General features: G+C 50.0%; 3 protein-coding genes across 3 annotated transcripts in view; 1 reads left to right on the forward strand and 2 right to left on the reverse strand.

Annotated features, from left to right (window-relative positions):
* PLEKHG2 (pleckstrin homology and RhoGEF domain containing G2) overlaps positions 1 to 20,755 on the forward strand; it is a 65,670-nt gene that overhangs the window by 4,143 nt on the left and 40,772 nt on the right.
* On the reverse strand, positions 4,787 to 5,467 carry LOC139173966 (transmembrane protein 229B-like). Its single transcript, XM_070763940.1, has one exon. The coding sequence runs from the start codon at positions 5,465 to 5,467 to the stop codon at positions 4,982 to 4,984; it is 486 nt and encodes a 161-aa protein (XP_070620041.1). The 3' UTR covers positions 4,787 to 4,981.
* On the reverse strand, positions 11,493 to 11,984 carry LOC139173965 (transmembrane protein 229B-like). The gene has a single exon (XM_070763939.1). It carries the CDS (start codon positions 11,982 to 11,984, stop codon positions 11,493 to 11,495), a length of 492 nt encoding a protein of 163 aa, XP_070620040.1.

Here is a 20,755-nt window from a genome sequence, read left to right on the forward strand (position 1 = left end):
AGGTAGGACATTTGGGTAGATGATTTTATGAACTATAATTATGGAGATGGCGGAGTTGTAAGTTGTCTAATCGAAGGTATTTTGTTGTGAGAAGAGGAGTGAAGAAGGCCTCTCCTTGGGGAATATTTCTGGACTCTCTCGGCTGAGTGTGATCTCACCTACTTTAGGTCTTTGGTGCCTCTTGCCCAGGTGGAGGTTTCTACTCTTCTCTGCATTGCGTTTCACCTTATTTGCTTTGTTCCAGCGTCGGTCAAGGCTTCTCCCCAGGGCTCTTTCCATTTCCGCTCCGGCCGAGACTCCACATTCCAGCCTTGAGAAGATCCGGCCTTCAGGATGACCTGCGGGCTGGACAGGGATTAGCACCCTGTCTGTCCTGCCAGGCTTGCCGGCTGTGCCAAGGCCAGCTGGACACGGGCCCTGATGGAGCAGGGGAGGGGGCGCTGAGGGGGTGGAGTGCCCTGGGTCACCACTGCTGCCCGTCCGGCCCTTCGAGGAATGCAGAAAGTGGGTCAGCAAGTGGGGGGAGGGCCAGCCGGGCTCTCCAAAGCAAATAGCTGGAGGGCTGAGGCTGGACGAGAGGTGGCCCAGGACTGGCACCCAGCTTGCCGGCAGTCGGACCCTGGCAAAGGGGCCTGGCCGTGGGGTGGGGGGCAGGGACAGGTTGCTGCCAGGAGGAAGAGGAAGAGGAGGAAAGAGAGGGATAGAGAAGAGGAAAAGGAGGAAGAGAAGAGGAAAGAGAAAAGAGGACAGGAGAGAAGAGGGGGAGGAGGAAAAGAAGGAAAGAGGAGAGGGAGAGGAGGTGGAGGGAAAAAAGAGGAAAAAGAGAAAAGAGGAGGGGGAAGAAAAGAAAGGAAAGAGAAAAGGAGGAGGAGGAGGAGAAGATTGGACTCTCTCCCTATGTTTTTCTTTCCCCTCCTTTTTCTCTTTGTCTCCTTCTGCACCTCCCTTGGTTTCTCTCTCCTCCTCTTCTCTAGCTTTGAGCAATACTTGGGACCCTGAAGAACGGCCGGACCCCTTCACTGGGGGGGATTTTGTAGGGCTCAGAAAGCATCCGAGGGCCCTGGGGGGGGGGCAGAGGGCCAGGGAGGCTCTGGTTTTACTACTACGGCCGCTTGAGCAATCTTTGAAATTCAGCCGCCGGCCTTCTCGAAAACTCCCCCGGGACTCAGGCTTTGTGCAACGGGTGGGATAAATTTAGCCGGGTGTTTCCTGGATTGTTGCTGTTTTTAGCTTGGGGTGGAGAGTCCCTAGGAAGGGAAGCTGGGGGGGGGGGGAGAAAAAGGGAAGGGTGGTGGGAGGACCCACAAGATTCCTGCTTCTGGGATCAAGGGGATGGATTGACAGCTGAGCACATAGAAGAGGACAGGGAATGGAATGGAAAATTGGAAGAGAGTAAACGGAATATAGAAAATAATGGATTATATAATATACTGCTCAAAAAAATAAAGGGGACACTCCAAGTCAATCAAACTCCTGTGAAATCCAACTGTCCACTTAGGAAGCAACACTGATGGACAATCAATTTCACCTACTGTGGTACACATTCAACTTTGTACAGAACAAAATATTCCATGAGAATATTTCATTCCTTCAGATCTAGGATGGGTTCTTGGAGGGCTCCCTTTACTTTTTTGAGCAGTGTATAATACTGTATAATTAATATAATATAATAATATAATATAATATAATATCATTGTATGTTATGTTATTTTATGTTATTGTATGTTATGTTATTGGAATCAAATGGAATGCAATGGAATGGAAAATTAGACCAGAGTAGAATGGAATATAGAAAATAATAGAGCATAAATAGGATAAAAGAACAGAACAGAACTTTTGGCCAAGTGTGATTAGATACACAAGGAATTTGTCTCTGGTGCAGATGGTCTCCATGTCTAGACCTCTTCTGGATGTTTGGGGTGCCGGTGGGGTGACCTCTGGGTCACAAGCTTCTCCCATGGACCCCAAATAAATTGTGGGGGGGCTGCTGGGGGAGGAGTCAACCACCCTGGCTGTGGCATGAAGGTGGTCCTTGACTTGCAACGGGGCGAAGAAGTTCAGCAGTTAAGCCATATGGTAAGTGAGTCGGGCCCAATTTTACGACAATTTTTGCCAGGTTTCTTACACAGATTGCTGCATTCATTAAGTGAGCCATGTGGTCATCAATGCTGTAACTTCGCGTGGTCAGTAAATGAATGGTTGTAAGTCGGGGACCGCCTGTGTTTTGTACCCCTCCCAACCCAACAACAACGTCTCCTTCCTGTTATGACAACCGGCAAGCAGAGCTTCCTGTTGACTGAGCAGTGCTGCCCCCCCACAAGCCCCCCCATTGCCCCCCCTTTGTTCCTGTGGTTGTTCCCCCCCCCCCCGCCTGCGCCAGCCCTTCCGGCCGCTGGGCTTTGCGAAGGGTTTGGCCTTGCGGGTCTTTGCTTTCGGTTTCCTCCCAGCGCTGACAAGGATCAGTGGAAACGGGGCAGGTCGTCATCACAGCACATCGTCACACACACAAATACACACCACACACGCACAACACCCGTTGCTGTTGAGCCCAGCAGAACAAACTGTCCTGACCTGGAAGGAGGAGGGGAAAAACAACCCGAAAAGGAAAGAAAGGGAGGACGCGCCCGGGAGCCCCTCCCTCCCTCCCTCCCTCCCTCCCGTCTTCTCTTGCACGCAGCACATCGATGCAGCCCCCGCCTGGCGCTCCAGGGCTCAACCTCTGGCTCCCTCCACCCCCGGCACATAGGCCCCGCTGGCTCAGTCAATGGCAACTGGCTGGGTTGGTGTAGAAGCCGGGCTCCACTTAAAGACCCTTCGTTTAGTGACCGGAGTTGCAATGGCATTGACTTCATCCTAGGAAGGGACATCCACAGGAGATCCAAAGTGGGGAACGGGGGTGGGGGTGGGGGGCAGGGAAACCCATGCTGAAACAAGGCAAATCTCCCCCAGGCTTTTATGGGGGAGAACTTTCAGCGGCACCCCAATATACTCAGCCAGCGTTCCCCTGTTGTTTGGAAACATAGAAGATGGACGGCAGAAAAAGACCCCATAGTCCATCTAGTCTGCCCTTCTACTATTTCCTTCCTTGTTTCTCTCTCCTCCCTCTCTCATTCCTTCCTTCCTTCCTTCCTTCTTCCCTGCCTTTCTCTGAATATATATATATCTCTCCATAAATAGAAACTTAGAAACATAGAAGATGGACGGCAGAAAAAGACCTCCTGGTCCATCTAGTCTGCCCTTCTACTATTCCCTGTATTTTATCTTAGGGTGGATCTATGTTTATCCCAGGCATGTTTCAATTCAGTTCCTGTGGATTTATCTACCACGTCTGCTAGGAGTTTGTTCCAAGCATCTACTCCTCTTTTGGTAAAATAATATTTGTGGCTGCCTTGATGGCTGGCTCACAGGTGGTTCAGGATTCACATCTGTTTCTCGTCTCAGCAAAGGCCATAGGGGTTTGGCCAAACTGGGCAACTTTTAAGCTATTTGGACGTCAGCTTCCAGGATTCCGGCCAAGCAAGGAAATGGCTCTCTGCCCCCCTTTTGCTCCCCCCAAAGCAGTCAGGCCTACAGGGGGCGCTGCAAAGAGGCTGCAGGGACCGCACTGTGGCACTAGATGGCGCCCCTGACTTCCCAAAGGAAGGCCACTCTGTGTCTCAGGACCCAAGAGCATCCTCCCACCTGCACCAGCCCCCCTTCCGCGCCATTCCCAGGAGCCCCCAGCCCCACTGGCCTCTCCAGCCAGCAGTGCGCAGGGTCCACACGGCCCCTAAGGTCCACTCCTTGGGTTTATGTGCCAGCCCCAGGGAGACCTGGAAGGGCTGAAAAGAGGCTGGGGGCCAGCGATGGGCTCCTACAGGTGTGCTCAGGTACGCAGAACCGGTAGGAAAATGTTGGGTTTTTTTCTTTTTCCCCTTCTAGGCTCTGGGTGTGTTTTTCCTATCGCAGTCAATGAGGTTGAATGTGTACAATTTTAGAAGACTTGTGCAGGCGCGTACATACAGTTTATATAGTAGATAATGTGTATTTTTGTGTGCCCATGTGTAATATGTATGTACACATATGGTATATATATATATATAGAATTAAAAAGTGTATTTTGGATGTTCAGTAATAAATAGATAGGGAAAGTCCTTGGAGAGGGGTGGGCTATAAATCCGATAGATAGGTAGGTAGGTAGGTAGACAGACAGACAGACAGGTAGACAGGTAAGGTAGATTAGATAGATAGACAGACAGATAGATAGATAGAATCTCGTTGAGGCCAGGAACCCTAACCCTAACCCTTGACATGAGTGACGTCAAGTTGTCCACCTTTAAGACGGCCACGTGACCTTTAAGCCACCCTGGTCACATGATCATCAAGCCACTCCCACCCGGTCACATGGCTGGCAAGCCACACCCACAAAATAAGCCACGGACACCACGTGGTAGTAGAAACGTTTGCAGTCCTTCACTGCTGGGGGGCAGATGGGCTGGCAACGCTTCCCATGTTTGGGGGCCGCAAGTGAACCCCCAAAAGCGGCCAAGGGAAAGAGGGGGGAGGGGGGGTGGGGGTTCATTTTGAATTCTGCCTGTTTTTCTCCGTGGGTTTTATTCTCCTGCTTGGGGGGTTGGACTAGGAGACCTCCAAGACCCTCCTGGGATTCTACGCCAACAGTTGCACTTTGAAAAAAACACAGATCCCTACGTCACGTCACGTGGCATCACAAAACCCGACCCCAACCACAGTCACAATTCATAGTCACACGGGGAGCCCCGTCTCTCCACAAAGCTCCGAGAGGGCGTAGTCCATCCAGCCTTCACAACAACCTGTTGAGGTAGGTCAAAGAAGCGAGCCCCGATTTCACTTCCTGGCTCAGGGAGGATTCGAACTCGGCTCGCTCTGCCCAGGTCCAGCAGATGTGTCCTGCGGCCCAGCCTGAGAAAGGGGCACTGTCCACAACGGGAGGCCAGGGCCAGGCGCTCCGGTGCAGCCAGGCTCAATCGCGGCTGAGCTCGAACTTGGGGAGGGGGCGCTGCTGGGGCTTCCAGGGGGGCGCCAGGCGGAGGCGCAGGGTGGGGGCGATGACCAGCCTCTCGAGCAGCAGGGCGCCCACGAACCAGAGCAGGCAGTGCTCCAGGGCGACCAGGCCCCGGAAGTGGTAGCGCAGGTGGCTGTGGTCCCAGGGGCAGACGCCCAGGCAGCGCAGGAGGCCGCCGGTGCCCAGCTGCCAGAGGTAGATGCAGGCGGTGTAGAGGACGCAGCGGGTCAGCAGGCAGCAGTCGCCCCGTAGCTGCCAGTAGATGCCCTCCATGGCCATCCCGCAGGTGCCGTAGATCAGCAGGGAGCCGGCGCTCAGGAGGCCCCGGAAGACCCACTCCTCGCCCAGGATCAGCACCACGAAGAGCACCTCGCCGAAGTAGCCGTGGATGGCGTAGATGTAGGCCCGGCAGAGCGGGCTCAGCGATGGCCCGGCGACCTCCATGGCTGGGCGGCTGCAGGCAAGGAAGGGGGAAAAGGTGGGCAGGGGGCGTTAGGTGGCTCCCACCCGCCCACCCCTCCCTCCGCGGCCCCACTGGGGAATTCTGAGAGTTGGGGGTCCCTGAGCTACAGGCTAGGACAGGGATGGCAAACCCATGGCACCTGTGCGTAGGGGGCATGCAGAGTCATATCTGCTGGTGCATGAGCCGTGACCCTAGCTCAGCTCCGGTGCGCCGGCCAACTGATTTTTGGCTCACGCAGAAGCTCGGGGCGGGGGTCATTTTTGGCTTTCGGGGGGTCATTTTTGCTCTCCCCAAGCTCTCGGGAGGCCTCTGGAGCCCTGGGAGGGGGAAAAATGGGACTCTGATGACCAGAAGTCAGGAGATGGGCCTCCACGCAGGCCAGTGTGGACGTATGCTCCAATGCTGAGTTAGGGCAACAGCTTGCAGGCTGGCAGATGTGGCTCCATGGGTGTCACCTGTGGCACACCTGTCATAGCGTTGCCATCACGCGCATAGCCCACGTACTGATTTTGGTTGGGGAGATGGGCGACATCTCGGCTCCATAGTCAGTCCACCAATGGCGGGGCCACAGTGCTCAGCCTCTCACAGCCCCACCTTCTCTGCTCTGCTGAGAGGTTCACCCGGCCCTCATGAGGACTAGGCACTTAGCCCGTGTTTTCCTTCTGAAAAAGACCTCTCTCTGCCAGAGATTTGTAACTTTCTTGACCAGTGGGTGATTTTGAGAGGAAGGGAGAGACACGAAGAAGGACGGCAATTATTATTTCTGCCCCCTCCCGATACCCTCCTCTTCCTTCCCTTTACTCCATTCAAACCCACCAATTCTTGAGGGCTAGAAGCCTGGCTCTTGCTCTTGTTGTTTTGTTTAGAAGCCCTGCAGCAATCCTCCTCGGGAGGCAGGCGGGGCGGAGGAGGGAGATAAAGAGGTCAGCAGGTGGTTGGTTTTACCAGCTCAGGTCGGGCTGCAGCTCGGACCGGTTCGCCTGCTTTCTCCGGCAGTGAAGGCGGGCTGGGCTCCACCTGGCCCCACACCGGCCTTGTGCAATGGCGTTCCTCAGTCACAACAACGTTTGCACCACCCCCCTTCGGTGGAGAGGCCTCAGGGTAGACTGCCCCTCTACGCAGAGGCTCCACCAGCTCCAGGGGCTGCACAGCTATTACTATCCCACTCCTTTCGGTGGCACCTCTGGAGTTAATCCTATAGTAGTGGGTGTATTTTCATCCTGTCCACACACACCCATCAGTTGGAGGGGGCTTCCAGGGGCCCCTTAGAGCTTTCGTCCCCCAACAACGACCCTGAGAGGTAGGCTGGGCTGAGGCAGAGGCACGGGGTCCAAGGGGCATCACTCAGGAGAGGGGGCCTCAAGTGACCCCCCCCGGCCAACGTTTCCCACAGCCTTAAGGACGGGCGCAGGGGTCACTCTCCCCTGTTGGATGCTTCCAGGCTTCTCCCTGGCAGGATAAAACCTGGAGCCTCTGGACATCGGAGGAGGCTGGCAGTGCCACCTGGGTACACTCGGTTGGTGCCGTTCCATCATCCTCAGCCGGGATGGAGAGCCTGGGGAACGGCAGCGGAGCCCTACCAGCAGCACTTCCCCTGATCTCAGCTTTCTCCTTCTTTCTTTCTTTCTCTCTCTTTCTCTCTCGTTTGCTCTCCCCCTTCCTTCCTTCCCTCCCTCCCTCTTTCTTTTCTCTCTCTGCCTCTCTCTCCCTCCCTTCCTCTTTTTCCTCTTTCTCTCTCTCTCTATTTTCTCTTTTGCTCTCCCCCTTCCTTCCTTCCTTCCCTCCCTCCCTCCCTCCCTCCCTCTTTCTTTTTCCTCTTTCTTTCTCTCTATTCTCTCTCTTTTGCTCTCCCCTTTCCTTCCTTCCTTCCCTCTTTTTATTCTCTCTCTGCCTCTCCACCTCTCTCTCTCTCTCTCTTTTCACTTTCTTTCTTTTTTTTTCTGTCTCTCCCTCCCTCCTCCTTCCCTCCTCCTTCCCTCCCTCCCTCTTTCTTTATCTCTCTCTCTGTCATTCATTCTCTTTTTTCTCTTTCTATCTTTTCTTTTCTCTCCCAGCCCTCCCTCTTTCCTTCTTTCTTCCCCCCTCTCTCTCTCTTTCCCTTTCTTTCTTTCTTTCCCTTTCTCCCTCTCCCTCTCCCAGGCCTCCCAGTGCCAGTGTGCCCACCCGCCTGGCACGCACTCCAGCTGCTTCCCAAGGGAGAGGCCCGGGGGCTGAGCCGGGTGCCAGGCCAGCTCTCCTCGTGCCAACCACCGCAGTGCGGGGTGACTTACCCTCCGTGCCCAGGCTGCCCTCCGTGGAAATCCTTCTTCTGTGGCTTTGGAAGGACGGGACTGGCAAAGGCCAGGGGCCCCTCCTCCATCCGTGGGGAAGGGAAGGATGCCTAGTGATTGGAGCGGCCAGGAGGGCTCGCCCATTTCCACCCCCAGCTTAGTGGGTGAGTCATTTCCTCCCGGCCTCAGTTTCCCCATTGTTGAGGCAGGTTAATTGGAGCCAATTAGAGCCACCATTGAAGTCAGGAGGAGGAGGAGGAGGAGGAGGAGGAGGAGGAGGAAGGCGTCTCCTTCACTGCCTTTCCCCCAGAAAGACAGGCCAGCCTTCCACTTACGACCATCACCTGGACCCTCCAAAAGGCCCCCAAACGGTCTCGGACCGTGTGGAAGCCACCAGGAAATGCCCAGGGTGGGAACCGGGTGTGCTCGAGGCGCCGAGGCTGCACCATCCCACAGGGGTTAATTACACAGTGGGAAGGAGATTCGTGGGCAGAGAGAATGGAGACGGACTGGGTCCATGGTGAGGGTGTTTTTATCAACTGCAGCCCTTATGACTGATGACCAGAACCGGGCCCAAATTTTCCACGGCTGAGCGAGAGGGTAGTTGAACGGGTTTTGCTCCACTTTGCCTGTCTATCATCTGTCTGTCTGTCTGTCTGTCTGTCTGTCTATCATCTATTTATCCATCTGTCTATCTATCTATCTTTGTTATTATCTAGCTATCTAGCTATCATCTATCTATCTTTCTCTCACTCTCTATCCAATCTGTCCTATCTATCTATCTATCTATCTATCTATCTATCTATCTATCTATCTATCTATCTATCTATCCATTTATCGATCTATTGATTTATCATCTCTCTCTCTATCCACTATATTTATTTATTTATTTATTTATTTATCTATCTATCTATCTATCTATCTATCTATCTATCAATTTATCTATCTATCTATCTATCTATCTATCTATCTATCTATCTATCCATTTATCGATCTATTGATTTATCATCTCTCTCTCTATCCACTATATTTATTTATTTATTTATTTATTTATTTATTTATTTATCTAATCTATCTGTCTATCCATCCATCCATCCATCCATCCATCCATCCATCCATCTGTCCGTCCACCATTCCATCTATATCTGTCTGTCCATCTATCTACCTAAAAAATAAGGAGTCCTGTTGGCTGTCTGGGCCTCTTTACACGACCCCCTGCACTGGACAAAAGTGCCCCACTGGATCCCACCTGATCCCTTTGGAATCCACATCCCATCTCTCCCCTGCCCTCCCACCCAGTTCTCCCTTCTTCCCAGCTGTGGCTCTCCTGCCCTCTCTCGGCTGGCGCGTGCAGTGCACCGGAGGGCCCAGAGGGAAACAGATGTGGGGCTTGGGCAGAGGGGATGCCTCTCCATTCACCCTTTGCAAAGCAAGGCTGAGCCAGACAGTTGGGATGAAAGCAGAGCCCCCCAGGTGACCCTGCATGGAGGAAATGACCACTAGCTAAATTGTCCACGGAGGAGAAGGCAAAGGCCTCCAGACCCCTTCTCCACTTACAAAGGCATCCTGGCCGGCCTTCCTGCAAGAGGGATCCACCTGATCCTTGTTTGCAAACCACCCACACATCTGGGTCAGGCTTAATTGAGCCGATTGAAGGCTTTAGGATTATCCGATCCCGTGGCTGGTATCTACTGGACTGACAGGTTAGTTTAATGGTCCCCAATCCAATTTAATCCAATCAAAGTTTTATTACCGGGCCACATTTATTTATTCATTCATTCATTCATTCATTCATTCATTCATTCATTCATTCATTCATTCATTCATTCATCTGATTTATATGCCGCCCAACTCCTCAAGGACTCCAGTCAACTTATAACAAATGAAATGAATATTTAAAAGAGCAATTAAAAAAAAAAATTGCAAATGCAAAAGCCATACATCTCTCACCATATCTCTCAGGGCTGGATCTAGAGGGTATCTCATTCGGTCAATGGCCCCAGGCCGGCCTTTGCAGAAGGCCAGGAGGGTGGGGAGGGTACATCCTGTTCTCTAACCCCCACCTCCTCCTGCCCTCCATGTCCAAAAGAGCTTTAATAATAATAATAATAATAATAATAATAATAATAATAATAATAATAATTTTGAATGGAGGGCATCTTTCCACCCAGTTGAAAGGGGCAGCAGAAGGCGACACAAAGCAGACCTCCTGCCCAACCCAGCCTGGCCCAGAAAATTGAGAACCTTGAAGTGGTTTCTTTGGCACGGATGTCCACATCGGTTGTGCATGTAGGCGTGAAGTGTTCTACACGTATTTTCAATAATAGTTATTTAATCCAATGCTCAGCTTGGCCGGGAGTGTTCCGAGCAGCCCGTAATCCTTCCCCTGTGTGCTCCAGTTCGGCTAATCCCCCGTGTCCACCTGACCAGGTAACGCCATAGGTCAGGAAGGAGAGAAGAACCCCACCTGGATATTGTGGTTTCTAAATTTGTGGATATTTGCATGAATCCTAGTTTGAAAATCAGGGTTTATTCCTAGCCCGACAGCTTGGGCTCGGGAACTACGGTTAAACCTTCATGCCTCATCTTAAATACTTTCTTTTAATATTAGATTTGTTACACTGTATATTGTTATTATTATTGTTGTGAGCCGCCCGAGTCTGCGGAGAGGGGCGGCACACAAATCTAATACATTATTATTATTATTATTATTATTATTGTTATTATTATTATTATTATTATTATAGCATGATTGGTAATTTTAAGACTTGTGGACTTCAGCCCCCAGGATTTATTTTTATTTATTGATTGATTGATTTTGTCCATTACACAATGAGAGTTATATTGGGTATACATATAGTAAATATATGATAAGGATTATAGAGGATATACTCATAGAAAAATACATCTAAGAAACAATAAAAGAGAAAAAATAGGAATAAAATCTATCAATGAAAGAATAGAAGAGATATAGGAATAGAAGAAAGGTATAGGAGATATAGCAGAACAATGGGACAGAGGACGGAAGGCACTCTAGTGCACTTGTACTCGCCCCTTACTGACCTCTTAGGAATCTGGAGAGGTCAACCGTGGATAATCTAAGGGTAAAATGTTGGGGGCTTGGGGATGACACTATGGAGTCCGGTAATGAGTTCCACGCTTCGACAACTCGGTTACTGAAGTCGTATTTTTTACAGTCAAGTTTGGAGCGGTTAATATTAAGTTTGAATCTGTTGTGAGCTCTTGTGTTGTTGTGGTTGAAGCTGAAGTAGTGGCCTACTTCAATAGGATTCAGCTGTGTTGGGTGTGGAATTCTGGGAGTGGAAGTCGACAGCCCTGCCTTAAAGTTAAGCATGAAGCTATTTTGGAATTGGGTTCCCACCTCCTGCTAAGCCAAGCTGTCATTCATTTGGGGTTATCTGAGGTTGTTACTCAAGCTTGACTGATGTGCAAACCAGGATTTCTAAGGAAAATTCTGAAAGGAATTGCAAAGGTTTCGGCCCAAAATTGTAGGCAAGCACCACACACTGCCTAAAAACGGTAGGCGGGACCAGGACCAGAACAAGAATCTCAATCCATCTTCTTTGAATTCAAAGTCAACGCTGCATCTTTGGAGTCGCTCCACTTTGTGGGATTTCTGTGGGGTTTTTTCTTGCGGAAGATGCAGGGGCGTCATTGCGCTGGCCTTGGCTAGCCCTCAGGGCCCCGGGGCCGAGCCCGCCTCCCCGTGCCCCCCTCAGTCCTCTTTGGGGGCAAACGCTGCGTGGGGCTGGGGGCGCTTCCCAGGGCCGCCCAGCCGGAGGCGCAGGACATTGGGGATGACCAGGCTCTCCAGCAGCAGGGAGCCAGCGAACCAGAAGCCGCAGTACTCGAGCGTGACCAGCCCATGGAAGTTGTAGGTGAAGTGGCCGTAGTCCCACGGGCAGGCGGCCCAGCGCCGAAGCAGCGCGCCCGTGACCAGCTCCCACAGGTAGATGCAGGCGGTGTAGAGCGCCCCGCGCACGGCCATAGGGCAGTGGCCCTTTAGGCGCAGCGAGAGCCGCTCCAGCATCAGCCCGCCGGTGCCGTAGATGAAGGGCGCCCAGGCGCTGCTGCCCCCGCGGAAGCTCCAGTCCCGCGCCACCGCGAACTCCCAGGCCGCTGTGAACAGCACCTCCGCCAGGTAGCCATGCAGCGCATACAGGTACCAGCGGCCCAGCGTGCTCAGCGGCTCCCCCGGGCTCCCCATGGCCGGGCACCTGTAATTGGGGGGGGGGGGGGGAGAGAAGAGGGACAGCGGTGAGCGGGGGTTCCAGCCAAGAGGTGACCTTTGACTTCCCATCTCAAGAAGGCCCAGCCAGCATTGCGGTGGTTAAGGGAGATGTTGGTTAGGTTTACAGTCGAATATAGAATATGGAATATGGAATAGAGAAACATAGAAACCTAGAAGATTGACACCAGAAAAAGACCTCCTGGTCCATCTAGTCTGCCCTTATACTATTTCCTGTATTTTATCTTAGGATGGATATATGTTTATCCCAGGCATGTTTACATTCAGTGACTGTGGATTGACCAACCACATCTGCTGGAAGTTTGTTCCAAGGATCTACTACTCTTTCAGTGAAATAATATTTCCTCACGTTGCTTTTGATCTTTCCCCCAACTAACTTCAGATTGTGTCCCCTTGTTCTTGTGTTCACTTTCCTATTAAAAACACTTCCCTCCTGAACCTTATTTAACCCTTTCACATATTTAAATGTTTCTATCATGTCCCCCCTTTTCCTTCTGTCCTCCAGACTCTACAGATGGAGTTCATGAAGTCTTTCCTGATACGTTTTATGCTTAAGACCTTCCACCATTCTTGTAACCCGTCTTTGGACCCCTTCAATTTTGTCAATATCTTTTTGTAGGTGAGGTCTACAGAGAATAGAATGTAGAATATAGAATATAGAATCAAACAGAACATTTTATTTATTAAATGTATAAGCCACCCATCTCAGTAGAATAGAATAGAATGAAATAGGATAGGATAGAATTGTTTATTGGCTAAAGAAGTGGGAAGTGGGAGGAGATGGGTGGTGGGACCGATGAGAAGACTAATAGTAGTGCAGATAGTAAATAGTTGGACAGTGGTGAGGGGATTATTCATTTAGCAGAGTGATGGCATTCAGGAAAAAAACTGTCCTTGTGTCTACTTTCGGTATCAGGGACTCTGGGCAGCTTATAGCAATAAGAGAAACAAGGTTAGAAAACGGGCGGTCCAGCCGTGGCTACTTTAAGACTTCTGGCTGGGGCATTCTGGGAATTGGAGTCCACAGATCCTAAAGCGGTCAAGGTAGAATGCCACGTTAAAACAATAAACGCAACATTAGAATTAACACAAAATTAGCTAAGATGGGACCCGCATACAAGAAGGTAACAACAACAACAACAGAGTTGGAAGGGACCTGCTAACCCCCTGCTTAGGCAGGAGACCCTACACTACTTCAGACAGATGGTTCTCCAACATCTTAAAAGCTTCCAATGTTGGAGCATTCACAACTTCTGTTCTGGTGGCAAGTTGTTCCACTGTTTAATTGTTCTAACTGTCAGGAAATTCCTCAGTTCAGTGTTGCTTCTCTCCTTGTTTAGTTTCTACTCATTGCTCATTCTTCTTTGTGGCAACCCCTGAGATATTAGGACACTGCTATCAGGTCCCCTCTGATTTGGGGTAGATTTGGGGGTCCTCTATTTAGTCCATAACCACTTCCAGGGTGGCACTTCCCCCATCCCCATCTGGCCACAGGGGCCTTTCTTCAGGCTTTCAGGAAAAGCCTCCTTCGGGATGAATCGGAGGGTCTCCCCCATCCTGCCCCCCCTCTCCCACTCACCCCTCCTCAGGAGCCAGCATCTGGAGACTCAGCCTTCAACAATTCCCCCCCCCAAACCTCCAGATCTGGGCCTTCTTCAGGTATCATTTGGCAGGGAGTTCCACCTGCCCATTAGGGTTCCCTGTCAGCTTCTTCCTGGGAGCATCCAAAGAGCCAAACAGCTTCCAGCCCCACAACCTGCCCTCATCTCCGTACAAAATCCTTACCTCCCAGTGATGCTAAAGACTTTGGTTGTGTTAACAGTCCCGCAAACAAACGAGGCAGGAGTCCAAAGAGGGAGGCCACCGCACCGCCACCCCGCTGGGAGGAGAGGTCTCTCCCCGTGGGTAAATCAGCACCGAATGTGTTTTGGGGCGGAGAGGTCTCTGGAGCCGGTCCTGCACCCTGCTTGGTGGGTGAGTCACCTCCTTGTTGGGGCCTCCTCCGTTGATCCCTGGAAATCACAGCCATCACCTGGAGCTCACCTGGCGAGGATGGGCTGGCTCAGCCGGATGCAGGAAGCAGCGTTTCCTTCTTCCCTTTCATCTCGGACGGAGGACTCGTAACCTCCAGGGATGGAGCAACCAAACATAGTCTTTAAAAGGGGCGGAAGTGATATGGCAAAGTCACCTGGTCAGATGCCACAGAAGCCCCGGTGCCTTTGGGCTCATCCTGGCCGGCCGGGATGAAGACCTGCCTTGCTCCCTATTCCAATGCATCTCCATGCACACCAAGACAACTGGACGCAAGGACAGGTTTTCCCCCGAAACGCCATCACTCTGCTAAACAAATAATCCCCCCAACCCTGTCAAACCTCTTACTAGTTTTTTCTCAGGGTTCCTGTCACACATCTCCTCCCACTTAGGACTGTAACCTGTTGCTTGTATCCTTAAGATTTATATGAATATTGATTGTTTCCTGATTGCTTATTTGACCCCTATGACAATCATCCTACTGACCGTATTAATCGCCTTCAGATGGAAACACTCAAAATTATAGGGCAGCCTCGTGGACAACAGCTCTCGGAATTTCCTAACACAAATGCCTTCTTTTTTGAGGTGAATCCCCCTTAGTCGCCTGCTTATTGTCTCTCAATCAGGGCTGGGCTACTGCCTGGATGGGGGGGACGGGGGACACAGTGAGGTAGCGAAAATGGAGCCCCAGCCCAGAGCCCCCAATTTGCACTGAAAGATGTTGAAACAAAATGCATAAGCCACGGCCACAGTGGGGTAGTAAAAATGTTGGTAGCCCTTCACTGCTCCGAAACCCTTTCTTTCTGCTTGGGGGGTGGAAGGGCAGGAGAAAAGAAACAGGAATGGCCAGCTAGAGAATTCTGTGAGTTGAAGTCCACAACTCTTCAATTCGCCAAGTTGGAGACCCTTGTTATAGCATTATAGCAATAGCGTTTAGACTTATATGCCGCTTCCTAGTGCTTTTCCAGCCCTCTCTAAGCAGTTTACAGAGTCAGCCTCTTGCCCCCAACAATCCAGGTCCTCATTTGACCCACCAAGGAAGGACAGAAGGCTGAGTCAACCTTGAGCTGGTGGTGGGATTTGAACTGCTGAACTACAGCTGGCAGTTAGCTGAAGGAGCCTGCAGTGCTAACTCCTGCGCCACCCCAACTTTCTTCCTTCTTACTAGGGTGCCTCTTATACTCCCAAAAATATGGTAAATGTCACAAATAAATAAAATAAATAAATCTTAAAGTGGCCAAGCTTGAAAACTACCCAAAAGCTCTTATGGACCAAACACAGGCCTTGCTTCTCCTGCCCTTCAACATCTGGCGGTCCCAAAAACCGTGCCTGGAATTGCCCTGAGGCTGAGAGACGAGGAGGAGGAGGAGGAGGAGGAGGAGGAGGAGGAGGAGGAGGAGGAGGAGGAATCCCTCAGAGCCGAAACCTCCCATCCTGCCTTGGCAAAAGTCCAGCTCCTTTGCCCGGAAGCTGCTCAGGCGCTCGAGTGGGAGCGTTGAAGGAGGGATGGAGAACCCTCGTCCGGTCCTCCAAAAATCTCCACTCCAACCTCCGATTCCTGGCTTGCGAAACCCACTCCACAAACCCCAGCTGGCTCCCGTTCCCTAGACCAGGGTTTCCCAACCTTGGCAACTTGAAGATATTTGGACTTTGGGTTTCTGGGAGTTGAAGTCCAAATATCTTCAAATGGCCACGGTTGGGAAACACTGCCCTAGACCATGACCGGCATGCCCACACGTGGGGTTCAGATCCTTCGGTGGCTTTTGCATTTTGCACCCTTTGCAAACCAAAACAAGGAGCCACATCTGGCCTTCCCTCCAGATGCTAACTCCCACTGCCCACTGAGCCGGGATCCTGGTTGCTCTGCCTGGGATGCCTCCTGGCTTGGTGCCCAGAACTGCAGTGATTGGCGGGTGGGGGACCACTCCCCAAAATCGGGGAAAGGGTGGGAAAGACCCACCTGTGTTATGGGATTTGGTTTACCTCCCCCCCCACACAATTTGTATTGCTTTGCAGTGCGTTGCATTGGTGGTGCTGGACTTACTATTCTTTATTCTTTTATATTGGGGTTTTTTAAAATACAAATTAAAGTTTATAATTTGAAAAAACACAAACATGTACAGTATCATTACAAATATACATATATAATCGTATTCAAAGAAAAAAAGTAAGAAAAACATAAACACGATTAAAAACAAGCGAGATATCTTTCTTCACTCTCTCACTCTTACTAATATTTTACTATATTTTATGCAGTTATACATATCATATCGTATATACACTGCTCAAAAAAGGAAAAGGAAAACTGAAAGGACCCATCCGAGATCTGAAGGAATGAAATATTCTCATGGAATCCTTTGTTCTGGACAAACTTGAATGTACTGACAACAAAATGAAATTGATTGTCCATCAGTGTTGCTTCCTCAGTGGACAGTTTGATTTCACAGAAGTTTAATTGACTTGGCATTACATTGTGTTGTTTAAGTGTCCCCTTTATTTTTTTGAGCAGTGTATATTTACGGTCTCACATATTTGGTGTAATTTTGTAATCTTAATAGAAGTTTTTAATTTTGGTGTTTTTTTTTAAATTGCCCGTAAGCCACCCAGGGTCAGTTGAGGGGGGGCATATAAACCTTCTAAATAAAACAAATAGAATTTAAAAATTACTCTACGTTGCATTGCATTGCATGCAGATTAGAAAAAAAACCATTTTGAGAAGCCTGGGCAGGACCCCACATGAAACTGGGGGGGGGGGGGGGGGGGGGCTCAACAACCCCCCCCCCCCCCGATTTATACCAGACCACCAGCAGCTCAGTTTGGAGGGTGAAAACTTTCTCCCTCTGGAAAGTCCCCGCTAGGCATCTGCCCCCAAACTCTCAAAACCTCTGGAATTCTGCCCTCCCAGGTAGCTCTGCTTCCCTCCCACCTGGGCTCCTTCCGACGCCCCAAGCGAGATGCCAGCGGGGTCCTGGGCATCTGGCGCCTGCTGAAAGGCCCCTGGCATGCAGGCTGGATGCTCCCCTCCCTGTTCCAGTTGGCATAGCCCCCCCTCCAAGCCCCCCAGCCCTTCCTCCACCTGTGCCAACCTGCCTGGGCCCAGCTCCTCCCCTCCGCCTGCTTTACCTGGCACCTGCGAGGGCTGAAGGCTGAGGGAGGCAGGCAGGCAGGGCTGGAAGGTGTGCTGCCTTGGAGCATCTGGCGTGAGGCTGGCACTGGCCTGCCACACTCGGACCTGGAGGGCAGAGGCGTTGCCCGGGTGGCAGGTGCGGTTTGGCAGCCCCAAAAGTGAGGGAGGGAAGGGCTGGGCACCAGAGCCACGGTATCCTTCTCCTGTGCCCAGCTGGAGTCTTCTTTGGAAGTTTCTTGCCAGTTCCAGCAAGCTTGGCTTGAGGACTAGCAGCTTGGTTCTGCAAAAAATAAAAGAATAAGCCCAGCTAAACCCACAACTGCTAGCCCAGGTGACATGGAGACTCCTTCAGGAAAGAGGAAAGCTAACATTCATAATTTGCCATCTGGTAATCCCGCAAGTCCTTGACTTACAACCCTTCTTAACAACTCTTATTGATTCGCACGAATCCCAGAGACCGGTTAGGTCCCACAGAGTTGGCCTCCTCCGGGTCCCGGCGGCAAAATAATGCCATCTGGTGGGACCTGGGGGAAGAGCCTTCTCTGTGGTGGCCCTGGTCCTCTGGAATCAATTCCCCCCGGAGATTAGGACTGCCCCCACCCTCCTTGCCTTTCGTAAACTCTTGAAAACTCACCTATGTCGCCAGGCATGGGGAAATTAATATACCCTTAGCTGTTTCATTTTATGTATGGTTTGTTTGGGTTGTCTGTTCTTTAATAAGGGTCTTTAAAACTGTTTTAATATTGGATTTGTATATGATGTTTTGCTTGTTGTGAGTCCTCGGAGAGGGGCGGCATACAAATGTAATAAATTATTATTAATTATTATTATTAAGAACTGTCTCAAATCAAGCAAAACTCAATTAATGACTGACCCGCTTAGCGTGGAAATGCTGGGCTCAACTGCGGTCGTAACTCGAGGACTCCCTGTAGCTTAGCTTCTTTGGAAAGCAAACAAACCTCTGAATAGAAAATAAAAGGAGTCTTTGGCTTAACACCTCTGATTCCTGGGAATTGTAAAGGGCGAAGCTTTCTTCCTGAGTGGGGGGCTCCATTGTGTGTGGGGGGTTTGCACTTCAAGGGTGAGGGTGCTGGATGAGGAATTCTGGGAGTTGAAGTCCACAAGTCTTAAAAGTGAGTAATGGTGGGATCTTCAAATCAATCATAAAGGACACGCAGAACAAGAGAGAAAAAAGGGAGCATACTAATTTCATTACTTTTGTCCAGGGGTCTCCAAGCTTGGTGACTTTTAAGACCTGCAGATTTCAATTCCCAGAATTCCTAGGATATAGCCATGCTGTTTTCCCCATGCTGGCTGGGGCATTGTGGGAATTGAAGTCCACGAGTCTTAAAGTTACAAAGTTTGGAGACTGCGGCTTTAATCGCTTGACAGGGAAATGGTGGTATATATATATCAATCAATTAAATGAAAAAAATATTATTTTAAGCGAGGTCAATATTCTGGAATTCAGGGGGCCTGCCTCCTTCCGGGGGTCAGTAGAGAGAGACGGTGAGACTTTTCTAACAGAGAGCCCAGTTATTCTATATTCTAAAGTGCCCTCTAATCTAATTTAGATTTATTTAACGGCCTCCTCTCACCAGATCAATAATAAAGGACATCAGTTCAAGTTGTGTCCAGGAGGCTCAGTTCTCACGGAGCTCAGTTCCCAGAAGGGCCCTTGACCCTTTGCAAGAGCACTTGATTCGGCCACCCAGGTGGAAAATGTTCTCCCTTTTAAATCCAACCCCCTGCCCCCCATGTGTCAATTGTGCCAAAGAGGTTTAAATGCTCTTGTGGCACTTAAACCTGGCAAAGCAATCACAGCCGGCCACTTTCGGAGCAGGTGAACAAGGTGTGATCCCTCCCAGGTGGCGCAATGCAAACTCTTGAGACGCTCTCTTCATTAATTCTGCTTTTTATATGTGGAGCAGATTTATCTTTTTTTGTGGCATCGTAACAGAATCACAGAGTCGGAAGGAGATCTTGGAGGTCTTCTAGTCCAGCCCCACTACTCAAGCTGGAGGCCCTGTCCCATTTCAGACCAGTCACTGTCCAGTCTCGTCTTAAAAACAGCCAATGATAGAAGCACCCACAGTTTCTGGTGGCAAGCTGTCCCACTGGTTCATTGTCCTAAGTGTTAAGAAGTTTCTCCTTAGTTCCAAGTTTCTTCTCTCCTTGGTTAGTTTCCATCCATTGCTTCTTTTTCCTGCCTTCGGGGGCTTTGGAAAATAAATTGGCAGCCCCTCCAATACTGGAAGACTATAATCTTCTAAATAAGTTTTTTTTCGAACGCCATCACTCTGCTAAAAAAAATAATTCCCTCCACACTGTCAGACTTTCTACTAAATCTGCACTTCTATTCTACTAGTTTTTCTCATCATTCCTATCACCCATTTCCTCCCATGTTGACTGTATGACTGTAACTTGTTGCTTATATCCTAAGATTTTTATTAATATTGCTTCTTCATTGCTTATTTGACCCCTATGACAATCATTAAGTGTTGTACCATATGATTCTTGACAAATGTGTATTTTATTTTATGTACGCTGAGAGCATCTGCACCAAGACAAATTCCTTGAGTGTCCAATCACACTTGGCCAATAAAATTCTATTCTATTCTATTCTATGAATAAATAAGACTGCTGCCATGTCCCCCCTATTCCTTCTTCTCAGGAGACTAGAGCCACCCAGTTCTAGTCTTCACATGTTTTCCCCTCCAATCCCCTAATCACCCTGGTTGCTCTTTTCTGCAACTCTTTCCAGATTCTCAATCTCTTTTTTATATATATAATAAAGTGACCAAACTGGATGTAGTCAAGTCATGTTGGGGTGGGGGTGGGTTTATGCTGGAGTTGCTGATGGGATCTGAGAGAAGACACCCACCTCCTCCTCCTCCACTTGGCTCCTCCTTTTATTTAATTCCTGTTAATTCCAATGTTTTCTACATTAAAAAAAAATCATAATAAGCCACCCAGAATTATTTTGGATAGTGAGGTGGGGGCCATATGGGAAGAGGAGAAAAAAGGAAAGAAGAACCCCCCCCCCCCTTTGCAAGAGCAGCTGCAGCTGTCCTGGAGCAAAGCGCTAAAAGGGGGGGCTCCCAGATGCCCCCCAAAAGACCCACAGTAGCTGGTAAGGAAGAGGCCCACCCCAACATTTGCTCCTTCTGCCCCCCATAAGTGCCCCAATGTGCCTTCCGTCCCTGCCCTAATGCCCCCAAGTATTTCATAACCATCTCATGTTTACTTTGTCTGCAGTAGTGGAGGGTCTCCTGCCCAAGAGGGGGTTGGACTTGAAGACCTCCAAGGTCCCTTCCAACTCTGTTGTTGTTGTTGTTATTATTATTATGTATTTATAACCATGTTTATACATTTTATGTATCCACAATCGTGTGTAGCCTTTTTCTGTAACCTTATATATGTCTGACAAAATAAATAAATATACAAATAAATAAAAAGTTGGACAGATTATAAACTTGGAGAAGTTCAGATGGTGCAGAGTTTCCCCAAGGGCTCTTGGGAGTTGTAGTTCTGCCCGGGGGTGGGGACTCCTCCAGCTCCTCCCCCCCCC

Source organism: Erythrolamprus reginae, chromosome 11 (assembly GCF_031021105.1).
Source record: "Erythrolamprus reginae isolate rEryReg1 chromosome 11, rEryReg1.hap1, whole genome shotgun sequence".
NCBI lineage: Eukaryota > Metazoa > Chordata > Lepidosauria > Squamata > Dipsadidae > Erythrolamprus > Erythrolamprus reginae.

Bases quoted from the DNA above. Each gene is read 5' to 3' on its own strand.
- LOC139173966 (XM_070763940.1), bottom strand. From the start codon at position 5,467: ATGGAGGTCGCCGGGCCATCGCTGAGCCCGCTCTGCCGGGCCTACATC.
- LOC139173965 (XM_070763939.1), bottom strand. From the start codon at position 11,984: ATGGGGAGCCCGGGGGAGCCGCTGAGCACGCTGGGCCGCTGGTACCTG.